The 15,441-nt window shown below is 42.5% G+C and overlaps 1 protein-coding gene and 1 long non-coding RNA gene across 5 annotated transcripts in view; one reads left to right on the forward strand and one right to left on the reverse strand.

Moving 5' to 3' along the window:
- MYZAP (myocardial zonula adherens protein) overlaps positions 1–15,441 on the forward strand; it is a 90,761-nt gene that overhangs the window by 60,900 nt on the left and 14,420 nt on the right. For all 4 annotated transcript variants that reach the window (XM_047736023.1, XM_047736021.1, XM_047736022.1 and 1 more), the window contains one exon: positions 6,985–7,068. In XM_047736023.1, coding sequence (XP_047591979.1) covers positions 6,985–7,068 — 84 coding nt within the window. The remainder of the gene's footprint in view (positions 1–6,984; positions 7,069–15,441) is intronic.
- The window catches only part of LOC125103940 (uncharacterized), a 52,302-nt gene that overhangs the window by 6,951 nt on the left and 29,910 nt on the right, over positions 1–15,441 (reverse strand). The gene's annotated exons all lie outside the window — the stretch shown is intronic.

Below are 15,441 nucleotides of genomic sequence, written 5' to 3' on the forward strand. Positions count from 1 at the left end.
TGTGCGCACGCACACACACAGCCCTCACACACTGATTTTGAATACATGTGCCTATGGGCCTTACTTGGTTATTCCTAAACTTTGAATGAAAACAAAATTAAACACATTTCAAAGAAAATAAGCAATTATATCATAGACCTCATTTGCTCTGAAAACAATCTAGTTTCCTTGCCCTTGCCAGATTTTAATGCGATTCAACATGATTGTCCATTTTAACATACCTTCTAGTACTGTGCTCCATTTCAGTGTGCTTACGGTTTTATTTAAGGTATTTTCCAGAGACATGCATATTATTACTAGGCAGCTGGTAACACAAGACACCCTAAATCACAGTTTCCTTTTTTTTTTTTTTTAAGATTTTTATTTATTTATTTGACAGACAGAGATCACAAGCAGGCAGAGAGGCAGGCAGAGAAAGAGGGGGAAGCAGGCTCCCCGCTGAGCCGAGAGCCCGATGCGGGGCTCCATCCCAAGACCCTGGGATCATGACCTGAGCTGAAGGCAGAGGCTTTAACCCACTGAGCCACCCAGGCGCCCCCTAAACCACAGTTTCTTTAAAAAAACACATTAAGTGTTGTCTAACATTTAATACTTAGTTGCTGCTGCATTTCTTATATCTGTTGCTTTCTCTTCATATCCCCAACTTCGATAGTTAGGTTTGGCAAATCTCGCACAATCAGGTACTATTCACATAATTCTAATCATAGAGCTGTATCTTCTTCTGACATTGACCTGAAATGACCTGTGACCTATATGTCTGTCACTAATGGGAAACAAATTCCAGGAAGCTGAGAAGCCTTGTAACTTCTAGGGTTGCTCCAAATCCATAACAGGACCTTTCTAAAATCTGGTACAGTTTCATTTTGTTCCGGTTGACATACAAGCTTTTTTCAAAAGAAATCGGGAGGAGTTCTTTCACTATAGCATCCCCACCCCCCGAAAACAAGTTATAAAAATGTGTGGATTGACAGGGCAATTACATCTTCTAAGAGAACAGTTCTTTTATATAAGATCATTGATACAGTAACGTGTCTCCTGTGGGTGTGCTGTCTAGTGCAAGAGAAAGATGTCAGCAAAGGATTGTAGCAGCAGTCAGGGGCCCTAATGGGGGTTTGTTCAAAGGACTGAGGTAGAACTGAAGAGGGAGACTTGAAGCCAGCCCAGAAGCCTCGGGCACTGCTGGTCTGGGAGGTGACTTGTGAGTATGTTGTGACAGCAGATTTCCTGGTAGAGAGGGGGGTGGGAGGTGGGAAGACATGCGTGGTAGAAGCAGCAGCCTGTGCAAAGGCCCGGAGGCAGGACCACTGCGTGTCTGTGGAGTGCTGAGAGAATGGACTGGCTTAAGTGTAGGGTTCATCGGGGACAGGACAGGCCTGAAATGACAGTGGGGAGATAGTGGGACCATGGGAGGGCCTCACGTCCATGCTAGGGAGTTCAAATGTTAGAAGTTTGGAAGAGTTTTTAAGGAGAAGAGTGATATATTCAGCATCTCTGGGGGTAGGCCTAGAAGTCAGTATTTTGTAAAAGCTCCCTCTAGGTGTTTCTGTTGTGTGGCCATGGCCTCAGAGGGATTGCTTAGCTCAGATCAGCCAGGGAGCTGACTCCACAGTGGCCAGTGTGAAGAAAAGCCATTAAGTAGAGGTACCCCTCCGCCCCCCACCACCACTGTGAATATCAAATGGGCTATAGTCTTAAGAGATCTTGCATCATTAGGCTGCAATGCATATATTCAGTTGAGTTACAAAGAAACATGCTTTTTGAGACAAAATTAAGAAAAAATTCTATTAACGTTAAGAGGTTCCAGATTTTACCAAGATGGGTTTCTTCCTTTGTTCTATAAGGGGTCCACTATTTCATATTGAAATTTAACTGTTGGGACAAGATTATGTTCCTGTTAAGTAAATGGATGAGATCTGGAAAATAAGTGCTTCTCAGTTCTCATTTCTTAATGCCCTGATTTGAGCCTGGGAGCTTGGGTCATTTACCACCACCTGGTGACAGCTGGACCAAAATGCAGCTTCATGAAGAAGACACAGAGCTCTTCAAGGTCAAATTTACAGACTTCAGTATATGGAAAAGAGCAGAAATTGCATGCCAGCTGCATGGTATCCTGGATTTTGGAGTGGCCCCTGATTTTGGGGGTGCTTTGGGGGGTACATTCGCCTTGGTCCATCAGGGCCTCCAAGAGTCTCTTCCAGACAATTTTGCCCCTGGAGTCTAAGGGATAGACTGTTGAGAGATGGATGGATGGAGTCACTGATTCATTCATTCATTATCTGAGAGTAGAAAGATGACCAAGGTCTTCACTCTCAAGCTCCCAGTCTAAGTGGGGAGGAATGCCAGCAGTAACACAGTAGTAGCTAGATTTTGAGTGTTTATCATGTGCTGGGCTCTATAGGAGATAATATTTGAAGGCACTTTGAAGTCAGCAGTCAGAAATAATACCACTTACCCCTCAGATGTGTGACTTAGAGATAGCGCCTCATGATGGGTGTCTCTTAGGAGGTCGCGTGGGTTGGGCTGAGTTGTGATTCTGAGTTAACACTCTTGTAGGACAGGAGGGCCAAAGCATGCCATGCCTGCCATCCTTGGTGTCCTTTTTCCTCTAATCTGAACATGTCAACCCCTGTGGAAGTTGCTCCTGTAAGGAACGCTCAAGGATGAAAGCCAACACGCGGGCCCAGCATTCCCTCAGCCCAAGAGCACGATTGCTTCTCGAAGCTTCAGTTGCTGAAAGGCAAGACTTGTCAGCAGAAGCTTCAGCACCCCTCCAAATCCTTCCCATAGCTGTTCTGTCTCCCCAGAAGGCAGGGCCTGTTTGCTCCAGCATCAGCCCTCTGTTCCCTCAGAACTCACAGAATTGCCTTCTCTCTACATCCTCCAGATGACATATCTGCCTTGTATCTCCTCCATTTTTAAGTGAAAATCCTCAATATCTTCCTATGAACTGCCCATTAGAGTGCCTTCAATCACATCTCTTGCTTCCCTGGACTCACCAACCACTCCGATTACTTCAGAGAGAGTGAAGTAAGTGTACTCGAAGTCCCTTTTTATGTTAATTGATGAAATTTACCCAGACCTCCTTGGAATATTGTAGCTAATTTCAGTACCCATCTTGCCTCTCATTTAAAGAATTCAAATCAGTTTTTTAAAAGGTCTTAATAATATAGGAAGGAATGAAAGAGGAACACCGTAAGAACGATTTTTTGAAAACTATTCCTAAAACACTGAAGGAAATTTAAAGAAAAAGAAACTTTCCTTTTGCCCGTAATTCTACAGCAACTTCAGTATGATTTTGTTGAGCTAACTTCCAGCTTTTACTTTTGATCGTTGCAAGCTTTGGCTTTTGATTCTTGTTTTATTTTGTTTTTATCCTTCGAGGATTTTTGTAAACACTTTTACATTTGGCAGTGTGTTTGCAGTGTCTGTGTCATATGCTCCATCAAATTGATATTCCATAATGTACCACCCCGTGCCTTAATGCTGGACGTTAAGGTTATTTCCAGTTTCTGTTATAAATAATAGGAGCAAGAACATCTTTGTATATATAGCTTTTTTCCTAGGTCTGAATTATATCCTTAGGATAAATTCCCAGGAGTGGGATTAGTGGGTCAAAGGGTATGAACAGCTTTATGGCTCTTAATATTTATTGCTAAATTGCCCAAAGGGTCATTCTAATTTACAATGCCACCTGCAACACATGAGAAGGGCTGCCCCTCCCAGCTCTTTCAGTGCTGATTTCTTCAGCCGGTAGTTTGGGGCGCATTCAATCATTATTAAAGGGTAACCTGTTACTGTTTTTAATTATAATTTCTTTAATTATTATCAACATTGGACAGTTTTCTTAAATGTGTTTCTTATTATATTCTGTTTTCTATGGCTTACTTTTTGTGTGGGAGGATTGTATTTTTTGGCACCAGGTGGAATTTAAAATATTTTATCATGAAAATGTCAGATGCACTCAGGACAGAGAGACTGATCGATGAAGCCCACTAGACTCATGACCAGATTCAACAAATAGCAAAACTTGGCTCTCTTTGCTGTATTTGCTCCTTCTTTTCCTCTTTTTCCCCTTCATGCAGTCATTTTAAACCAAATCCCAGACATCCTGCTTCTGTTTCCTATACACCTCACCATCCAGCTCTAAAACATACGTACTTTTTCTTATATAAACATGATGCCATTGTTGCACCGTACAAAGTTAATGATAATTCCTTGGTATCATGCAATAATACCCATGTGTCCTAAAATTTTCTGGAATGTCTTTAAAATGGCCTTTTTACTGAAGCCTTGCTTCAGTCAGTATCCAGAGAAGGTCATTTGTTTGGTGGTTATGTTTCTAGAGTCTTTTAATCTAGAACAGGCTTCTCCCTGTGTATCCTCCTCCCCTGCTGAGTTTCCCGCACCCAGCGACATTGCAGGAGCTGTGTCAGTTGTCCTATAAATGTTTCTGTGTTCGGGGATTGACTTTTTGTTCATTAGCTCTAGCACACGGTGAGATTCAGTTTTCCCTCTCTTGGGGGCTGGCGTGGGGAGGAAGCACACTTCCTGGTGCTGTGCGATTTACTCTGTCTTCATGTCTGATTGACCCCCTTTGGGTGATGCTGAGGCCAATCACGGACTCAGATGGGGACAGCCCAAAACGCAGTTGTAAAGTTCTTCCTTAGCTTTGCCTCTGGTTCATCTGTTAATTCATCTAATACAATGAGCCACTTACTTCCTAGGGATTGCACAATGGTGATTTTCTACATCTATCATCCTTTCCCCATTTATTCACTGGTATTCTTCTGAAAAATAAAACTCTTTCCCTCATTACCTAGGACTTCTTAGTAATCTCAAAATGCAGTTTGTACAAGAAAGGCAGGCCACATGCCTTTAAGTCTGCCTCTAAGTTGCCAAGTTTCAAGAAGTTGGTTCCCTAGTCATTCCCTAGTCATTGCTGTTAGTTTTGGTTTTTGAAGAATCATAATATACTCAGGGTTTTAAAAACCTATTTATTCCATGTGTTTTACTCAATTACATTCGTTATTCTTTTTGATGCTAAATTGTCGTAATCCTTAGCCCAAGGGAGACCCTTCATGCATTTGTTTTCAGGCATAAGGTGTCTTGGGATCCCCTAGAAAATTTTACCCCTTGGAATGAGCTGTTCCTCGAAGATGACCCGTGTTTGGTTGGTGAGGGTTATTATTTAGATGCCACAATCTGGATACGTTATGTGTTTATTGTTAAAATTTCTAAGTTTCCTCAGTGGACAGAATTAAGAAATGCATACTTAACAGAGGAAAATAAAATATTACTTATGAGTTCATACTAATATTTTCATTTCAAACTTAACAAAACTTTTTTTTATTTCTTTGATTTCACACTTGTATTTCCTTCTTTTACACTAAAAACCTTGGTTCCAAACATTATTATACTGCAGTATCTCAAATAGTTTCAAAACAACACAAAACAACAATACCAACATTATTACCAACAGTTTTTCTAGTGAATAAGAGATTTCTTTGCATTTCTGTTTTTAGAATACAGCCCACTAAAAACAGAGTCAAATTAGCTTGTTCAAACAACACTTGAGTTCTTTTCACCAACTGGATATATAGTTGAGCTCCTTTATTTTGATGTGTTTTCAAGTTTTCAGGTTCGCTTTTTTTTTCTTTTTGGTTTAGATTTATTTTTTGAATCTGTAAAATGTGCTTCCAAAATTAAATGTAGGTAACAAGGTATTACCAAAAAGTCTTTTCTTCTGCCTCTAATTTCCTTCTTTCCCTATTGGCAACTATTTCTTAATAATTAAGGTTTCTTTTACCTTTGCAGAATTTCTTTTTGCAAGTGTATATGCATTCCGATGGCCTCCTCTGTTTTACACTAAAGCTTGCGTACCATGTATTTCTTATGAAACACCTTATCTGCTCTAGAGATCTTCGCAGTCATCCGTTGTCATGATGAACCATGGTTTATTTAACCAACCACTTATTGATTGATGGAGTTCTGTTTTCTTTGTGTCTTGTAAAAGCCCAAAATCCTTTGTCCAGGTCATTTTGTAGTTTAGCCAATGTGTCTTTGGGGATCTATTTCTAGGAATAGGATTGCTGGGTCAAAGGGCAATGTGATTGTACTTTTGTCTTTTCCTAGCTCTGGCTAGATTCACTTCTAAATGGGGATTGTGTGTCATTTTGCACTGAGATAGATTTTTTTTTTAAAAGATTTTGCAAATGCACAAATTGAATATACCAGGTTGTTGGGAAATTAGTGTGTTCTTCCAAATCACCAGTTACTGACTGAACCCACACACCGTTCCCATGATTGTCTGTTGTCTACCGCATAGCCTGGAATGGGGCACCCTGGTTCCTGCTCTTAGGGCATCTGTAGTTTGTCTGTGGAACATGACATGAATGAAAAGCAGAGTTAGAGAAGCTAACATAGACCACGTTGTAAAAACAAAGGCGAATGCCCAGCTCGAGTCTCTGTCTTTGTCCCAAGCCACGTGAGTCTTGGATCCTCTCAATTCCATTTGCACTTTTAGTGACAGTGACCCTGCTCCCAGACCACAACTTCTGACACCCGACTGAATGAATCTACTAACAGGAATAACAGCGTTGAATGTCTGAAATGCAGGCTGACTCTCGAATTTAAGCTGAGTATTTTATGTGTGTGTGTGTGTGTGTGTGTGTGTGTGTGTGTGTGTGTACTCCCAGAGCATGCTCTCCGGCCCATACATGGGATGTTAATAAGGGTTACACAGCAAAATCAGTGTGGAAACGTCAGGTCAAACAAACCTAATGGGGCGTGACTCCAAAATCATGTGGCCACCAAACCCTCTGTTCCAGGGAGCATCTCGTGTTAACACTGTTCCTTGAGACACAGAGAACCAAAGGGCGGGTTCTAATTGGAGGACAACCAAAGACGTCTCTTCCGGTTGATTAACTTGTACGTCTACAGTTGTGTGTGGTTTTCATGAACAGTTCTTCATTTGTTTCTTTCTAGATTGAATCGTTGAAGAAGAAGGTGCAGCAGAAACAGCTCTTAATATTGCAGCTTTTGGAAAAGATCTCTTTCTTAGAAGGAGAGGTAAGAAGCAGTATTTAAGTTGGTGTCTTCTCTACCATTAAATTTTATGTTGCCGAGCCTACCGCCGACACTTAATTAAAAATATGGCTATTTCCTCATGGAGGACAAGGGGAGATGGAGAGGAGAAGGGAGTTGAGGGAAATTGGAAGGGGAGGTGAACCATGAGAGACTATGGACTCTGAAAAACGATCTGAGAATTTTGAAGGGGTGGGGGGTGGGAGGTTGGGGGCACCAGGTGGTGGGTATTGTAGAGGGCACGGATTGCATGGAGCACTGGGTGTGGTGCAAAAATAATGAATACTGTTATGCTGAAAAAATAAAAAATTTAAAAAAAAAGGAAAAAAAATATATATGGCTATTTCCTGGCCTTATAAAATTGATTGAAGGTTAACTGCCGGCACTGAAAATGGGATTCTGACAGCTAGTTTTTCTTTACCACCAACTCTCCTCATCCCAACCTGCTGCCCACCTCTGCTTTTTGGCTTTCATTTTTCTTGTTCCAGAATTTTCTTAGGTTGATAAGCTGTTGAGTAACACTGACAATTTCCCGCATGTATGTAGGGCTTTATAACTTGGGAGGTATTTTCACGGACATTCCTCGTGTGGTTTTCTCAGCAACTTTAAGAAAGGCAAGACAAGGATCGTTGTCTTTATATTAACAAATGTTTCAAAAGGAGGCACAGGCAAAAAAAAAAAAAAAAAAAAAAAAAAAAAGTAAATAAAGAATAGGAGGCCCAGAGGAGGCAGGTGGCTGTGCTCATGATCCCCCAGCTTGGATAAGGCCGGAACCAGGCCGAGAGACAGGGTTCTGACTCCACTTCTCTGTGACACTGAGTCAACAGGTTTGGAGGTGACTCGCTTTCACCTGAAACTTTGAAGATATTTAATTTTCCTGGCTTTCTGGCTTTCTTGAAAGTCATTTTGAAGATTTGGTGTAGGTTCCAGAAAAGGAAATTATGGAGCTGGAAGAATCATAAGAGCTTAGGTATTAATGGAAGCAGAAGCCAAAATCCATTCGTGCTGAAGGCTCTTCATTAAGAGCTTGGCATCGAGCCCCTTCCTTCTGAGCCTCATGAATCTCTCCTTGTCTGTGCACCTCAACATAGTTCTTCCCTGAGGAAGACAGCTCAGGAGATAGTGAGGAAGGATGGAGACAGGACAGAGACGACATTGGTGAAGCAGCTGGTGTCGCTGGGCACTATTAATTGCTTACCACATCCTTTGTATAACTCGGAGGCTAAGAGTGGAATCAGACTTGCCCAAGTTTGAACCCTGGATCTGCCTCTTACTAGCTGGATGACACTGGGGAGGTTTTTTAGAATCACAGAACAAGGATGGTAGGTGAACCTGCAGGTGTGTCATGGTGCAGTGAGAGTGCAGAGAAAATGCCTGGCATGTTTCTTAAGAGGCATTTCTAGGAATTAGATTGTATCTCTCCCATTTTATAGGCAGGGAGACTGAGGTTCAGGGGCATGAAGGAGCCTGGTCAATGTGATGGTAGGAATGGATAAGCCTGAATTCAAAGCCTGAACTCTTAATTGCCATGTTTGTGGGAAGAGTGAACCGCCTTTTCATTTGCTCTGTGTTTGGGGAGCTGCCTATAAAAGTCATGGCTCACAGGGACCTGGTGCTAGATACAAGCTCAAGGGTCTTGTTGTCGGCACAGCCGAGTAAATGGGCACTTGCCCGGTCCCCCTCCTCCCTTCCCCTCCGTGGTCCCTGGGTGCAGCTCCAGCCTTACAAATGGACGTTTCTAAGAATGTCCTCCCAAATCAGAACAACCCGTGGGAGGAATCACACCTTCTTCCCCAGTGAGATCAGAGAGGGGGTGTCCTTGTGGGAGCCTGTGGGTCCAGGACAGATGAAGGAGGTGCTGACAGGAGAGGCAGTGTCCACCAGCCCTCTCCCTCCACCAGCTCTGCCCCTCAGGACAGCTCTTCTGCAGTAGATTATGAAAGCGCGAGGGGATCCTATGTGTAGAGAACATTCCACATGGAGGTTTGTTTAATGCTCGAGTTCTGAAACTCCTCTCTTGCCCAGACCCTGAGATGTGGATATTAGTCCACAGAGTAGATCTGGTGAGTGATCCCAGGAAGCCCCAGTAGAGGAGGGGTGGGGGGTGAGTCAGGAAGAGGACGGTGTCTTGATGAGGAGGCTGCCACTGTGGGCAGCTGCAGCTCACTCACGTTGGGGGACTCCAGGAGACGTGACGTACTGGCCTCGGAGTTGTCCTTAGCTAAAGGTCAGAGAGCTGGGCATTGATCCACTAACACCCATCTGCCATCAGTTGAGGCCTTGCTCCTGGGGGATGCGGCAGCTATGGCCTGCCCTCAGAGCCGGGTACAGCCTGGTGGTTAGAAGAAACCTCCAGGCAGAGAGTCACAAGTGGCAGGTCAGGCAGTGGTGAGTGTCCAGAGGGTATGGGCGGGGCCAGCAGCGTCTGTGGTGTGCGTCCAATGAGCGAGACTTTGAGGACCAGTTTTCCTTGAGCACTTAAATCCTGATTATAAATTTGTTTGATTGAATTCCCATAAGCTCTTTAAATCCCACTATGAACACACGTAGTATGGCCGATTCGTTTTGATCACTTCCTACGTCCACTTAAACAGCAGATGAAACACACACAAAATAAGGTACATAATGACAAGATTTAATAATATATTTATACTTTAACTTACTCTAAAATATGAACTATCTTGGGTGTAGTTTATTTCTTCATTGTTTCTGTTCTTATTTTTTGTATCTTGCCAAAGCTGTTTTACTTCTGCCCGTGTGTTCTCAGAGTTGACATCACTGTAACACTTTCCAGACAGGAGCAGGGAACTTTCAGATCCAAAGATGACAGAACAGCTTTTCTGAAAGGCCAGAGGGTGCTGATTCTTGGGGGAGAGGGGAGTACCCTCAGAATGAGGTGGCTTCAAGGTGACTCAAAGTCAGGACCCCTTATCATGATGCACTGACCAAGCTGTCAGAACTATTAAGAACTTACGTATTCCTCATTAATATGTTACTCTACCTCGTTGGACCAGGTAGAGATTTCACCTTCTGGGAGATGAGAGGCTGAGTTCGAGTACTTGGCTTTCCTCCTTAGGCTGCCCGACTAGTTTATCATGGTATAAACACACTGCTGATTGCTGGTTCCTTGTTAACTGTGTGTGACCACTACTGGCAGTAGATCTCTGCCATTCTTTCCTCCTGGTTGTTGTAGGATTACCAACGCCAAGCGGTCCTTCAGTGGGCCCTAAGGTCCTGGGATGACCTGATTTATAATTCCTTTTGTTAGTCTTTCTTACGTGACACAGAAATTTTATAAACATACATACAATTAGTACTCTATAAAAGAAATATCACCTTATATGTTAAGGCTTCCTAGTTTTAAAAATCAACATAAATTGTGACCTAGCATTTTATGGTCACCCTTCTTTCCTATTAAAAGTATCTTCAGGGGGGCGCCTGGGTGGCTCAGTGGGTTAAGCCTCTGCCTTGGCCTCGGGTCATGATCTCAGGGTCCTGGGATCAAGCCCCACGTCGGGCTCTCTGCTCAGCAGAGAGCCCGCTTCTTCCTCTCTCTCTGCCTGCCTCTCTCTGCCTACTTGTGATCTCTGTCTGTCAAATGAATAAATAAAATCTTAAAAAAAAAAAAAAAGTATCTTCAGGGCACCTGGGTGGCTCAGAGGGTTGAGTCTCTGCCTTCAGCTCAGGTCATGGTCTCAGCATCCTGGGATCGAGCTCCACATCAGGTTCTCTGCTCAGTGGGGAGCCTGATTCCCCCTCTGCCTGCCTCTCTGTCTACTTGTGATCTCTCTCTGTGTCAAATATATAAATAAAATCCTTAAAAAACAAAAAAAATTGCCCTATAAATCTACATTGTCAGGACAAGTTGAAACAGAATTATTTTTTTAAAAAAGTATCTTCGTGTACACTTTCTAGGAACTTTCCCTTTGAGAGACACTGTTGAATACAAGGCATTTCTCAGACTCACCTTATTTCCATCATAATAATTTCCTTCTCCTCCTCCTTTTTTTGATGCTCAAATTGTCACAACTCAGCCAGGGAGAATTTTCCTCCATCAGCTTATTTGCTTGTGTACCAGGGCTCCTGATCCTTTGGGGTTCATTCTTTTCATCCTCATTTTTGTCCTGTTTCAACATAGAGTATTGGCTTGTCTCCACGGAGCCGTGGTTTATTTTAGTGGTGAACTATATTGAGAACTACTTGGGCATGGGATTTGGTCATGGCTAAAGCTCTGTGCCTACTATTAAGCCAGTTCTAGTCATGACAGAACTGGGGGCAATATGGGTCTTCTTGAGATTGTGAAGTCACACTGACATTTTCAAATTTAATTACACCACTTTACAATACGGGTTCTGTTGGCCACTAAGACTTTCTATGCTCTTGGCCTTCTAACACTAGTCATTTTTATACCACAGCTTTTCATCGCCTGCTTTAAACCCTCCTGATGACAAAAGTGGTATTTCAAATATCTTTGCAAAGTTTTGATCGACATACCTGGTAACCTCTTATATTCCATCTTAATAAAGTAGCTATTTTTTATTAAAGCCCTAACTGCAGACTCCGGAGTGAGGCTGCGCAAGTTCAAATCTCAGCTCTACCACTTACTGGTTATGGGATCTCGAGCGAGTTACTTAACTGCTCTGGGCCTCAGTTTGTTCATCTGTTAAAGGGAGTCTTCTCTGAAATGGTGTCTTCTTTGTAGAGTTGTTAGGAGGATTAAATTAGTTGATATTAAGTGATTCGAAAAGTATATGGCTCATTGTAAATGCCGTATGTGTTTACTGTTTTTCCAATTGTCTGGGCCCCAGGGTCTCCTTTCATTGTCACGGATACATATTTCTTCCTCCTCTTTCTCCCCCCCCCCCCGCTTTCCTTTTTAAAATAGAAAATGTGGATACTTTTGGTCTCTGAATCCATCATCGGTACTTCCTGAGGCTTACTCATCAAATTTTGAGCCCCCCAGGCCCGCCAGATCCCCAGAAGTTTGCTCTAGCCTGGCCCCATCAGACTGCATTTTCATCAACCAGCTCAAAATCTTCCTATACAAAAATATGTCCATTCTTTTATCCTTATTCCCTATTTACACTTGCCCACCTCCTGAAGAAGGAATATCTTATTCCCTATTTCAGATATAAGCTTGTTACTTAACTAAAACCATAAGTATATACCTCCGTAATGTTGATCAGCTTTCCGAAACACTGAACTGATTCCATTCTTCTCTGCTGAAAATCCTGAACTGACAGCAAAATTCAAAGGTGAGAGGAAAGGAGTGCTACGTCTTGGTTTTGTTCATCCCGCGTTTAATGTGTGTAGTATGGCACGTAAACCTCTCAGCGTGTCTGCTGTGCATTGCTGGGACTGTTACTAATTTTCCAGGGTACCGCTCCCTCTCCTGCGCCCGAGGGAGTTGGGGGAGGAGGTGGCTGCCGTACATTTGTGACATAATTTCCAAAAAATGCCAAAAGGTGAGGTACCAGGTCCTTCTTTCCTGGAAGGCCTGCAGCCTCCCGAGCTGCATTTCCCATCTAAACACAAGGGGGCGGTATTTGAGAGCAGGACAACCCTGGAACTGGAGGCTCCGGCTCAGAAGGAAGCAGCCTTCCAGGGAGCCTGAGCCAGGCCTCTGCGAAGCTGCCCTTGCTGGGTTCACCCCAAGTACAGTCTGTGGGACACCCGGACTGGGTCCTGGCACTTTTCTGTTTTAACTCTTTCTTAATCCGTCCTCCTTCTCTAATTTGTCTCCTACTGCCCATATTCAGGGCTCTCACCTTCTTTGTGTTTTTTTGTTTTTGTTTTTCTGGTCAACCTTGTGTATTTTTTTTTTTTTTTTTTTACATAAATAAACCTCATTCATGTTAAGTGTGTAGTGACAGATGGCAACTAGATGTATAATGGTGGTCATTTCACAGTATATACCAGGAGCAAATCATCATGTTGTACATCCGAAACTACTACAATGTGATCTGTCAATTACAGCTAAAAAAAAAAAAAAATGAAGTGCCTGGTTCGGGGACTTTTGACAGTTGTGTGTACCTGTGAAACCACCGCCACAATCCAGATATGGAACATTTCCACCACTTCCCAAAGACTCCCTGTTTCCCTTTCTTGGTTCAACTCCAGGCAGCCAGTGATCTGTTTTTGTTTTGTTTTTTTTTTCGGTGGGAGGGGTCACTTTGTCACTTTTTGTCACTGTGGACTTGTCTGCATTCTCTGCAAATGAAATCCTACAGTGCAGACTCTCGCACCTAGAGTCTCCCACACTGCAGGACAGTTCTGACCGCATCTATTTCGGAGGCAGCCCCCTCTATCCCAGAGTGGCAGACACTCTGCTGTATTCCTGTCTCTACGCGTTTGTTCATCCGCATTCAGGTTGTTTCCGGTGTGGGGCTCCTGTGAATGAAGCTGCGGTGAGCATTAGTGGGCAAGTCATTATGTGGACGTAGGCTTTTACTCCCCTGGGGTAAATTCCTAGTAGTGGACTAGCTGGGCTCAATAGTAGATGAAGGTTTAACGTTCTAAGGAGCTGTTGAATGGTTTGTCACAGGGGCTGTAGTCTTCTACATTCCCAACAGCGGTTTGAATGTTCCAGGTTTTCTACATCCTCACCCTTAGTATCGTCAAGTCTAATTCAGCCATCCTGCAGGGTGTGTGGGTGGTGCCCCGTTGCGGTTGGACTTGCATTTTCCATGGTCACTGGTGATGTTGCGTGTCTTTATAAATGCTTCTTGGCCATTTATATATTTTGTGTTTTGAAGTGTCTGTTCAAATCTTTTGCCCACTATTTTATCAAGTTTTTAGTTTTCTTATTATCGACTTGTAAGAGTTGTTTTTATATTCTGGATATCAGGTCTTTGTCAGATACATGTATCGTGAATATTTTCTCTCGTTTCGTGACTTTTTCTTTCTTTCTTTTTTTATTATGTAAACTCTTCCTCCAACATGGGGCTCAAACTCATGACCCCAAGATCAAGAGTCCCATGCTTTCCTGACTGAGCCAGCCAGGTGCCCCTCTTTTTCATCTTCTTCAAGACGTGGTTTTTGGTTTTTATTTATAAAGTTCAGTTTATAAATTTTTTCCTTTTGCGGTTTATGCTTTTTGTGTGCTAAGAAATCTTTGCCTACTACCAAAAAAATCAGAGATTTTCTCCAATAAGGTTTTCCCTAAACATTTTATAGTTTTGGCTCTTTAATGGTGATCTGTAATCCACTTGGAGCTAATTTTTGTGTTTGGTGTGAAGAAAGGAATACATTTTTTTCCCATGTAGATATCTAGGTGTTCCCTTTTAGTTTGATGCCCGTTATTATTTGTACCCCCCTTCTTTGATCAGACTAGCTGGGGGGTTATCCATTTGTTAATGTTTTAAAAAATTAGAATAGCAGGGTGCCTGGGTGGCTCAGTGGGTTAAAGCTTCTGCCTTAGGCTCAGGTCATGATCCCAGGGTCCTGGGATGGAACCCCGCATTGGGCTCTCTGCTCAGCAGGGAGCCTGCTTCCTCCTCTCTCTCTGCCTGCCTCTCTGCCTACTTGTGATCTCTGTCTGTCAAATAAATAAAATCTTTTAAAAAAAATTAGAATAGCTTTTGGCTTTGTTGGTATTTTCTATTGTACTGAGTTTTGCTTTGATATTCATTATTCCTTTCCTTCTAATTATTTTGTATGACTTTGCTCGTCTTTTTATAGCTCTTTGAGGTGGACATTAGGCCATTGATTTTAGAGCTCTCTTCTCTGTTATGATCAGCAGCTATAAATGTCCCTGATCACTCTGCTTCAGTGGCACCCTCCAAGCAATGACAGGTTGTATTTTCATTATCATCCAGTTTGAAGTATTTTCTAATCTCCTTTGAGATTCTTCTTTCGACTTATGGATTATTCAGAAGTATGTTGTTCAACCTCCAAATATGAGGTTTTCTTAGATTTTTTTTTTTGATTTCTAATTTAATTGTTATGGTCAGAGAACATACTCTGTATGGTTTAAATTCTTTTAAATTTATCAGGACTTGTTTTATGGCTCAGCACATGGTTTCTCTTGCTTAGTGTTAAAAAAAAAAACAGTTTGTTGTTTTCGTGTTCTATAATATCAGATTTAGGTGGTTGATAGTATTGTTTATCTGATTTATGTTCTTCCTGATCTTTGTGTAATTGACAACAATTACAGTTGCTGACAGAGGGGTGTTAAAATCCATTACTATGGTTTTAGACCATCTACTCTTTTTTTATTTATTTGACAGGCAGAGATCACAAGTGGGCAGAGAAGCAGGCAGAGAGAGAAGGGTAGCAGGCTCCCTGCTGAGCAGAGAGCGCTCGATCCCAGGACCCTGAGATCATGACCTGAGCCGAAGGCAGAGGCTTAACCCACTG

The sequence above is a fragment of the Lutra lutra genome, chromosome 7 (assembly GCF_902655055.1).
Source record: "Lutra lutra chromosome 7, mLutLut1.2, whole genome shotgun sequence".
Classification (NCBI taxonomy): domain Eukaryota; kingdom Metazoa; phylum Chordata; class Mammalia; order Carnivora; family Mustelidae; genus Lutra; species Lutra lutra.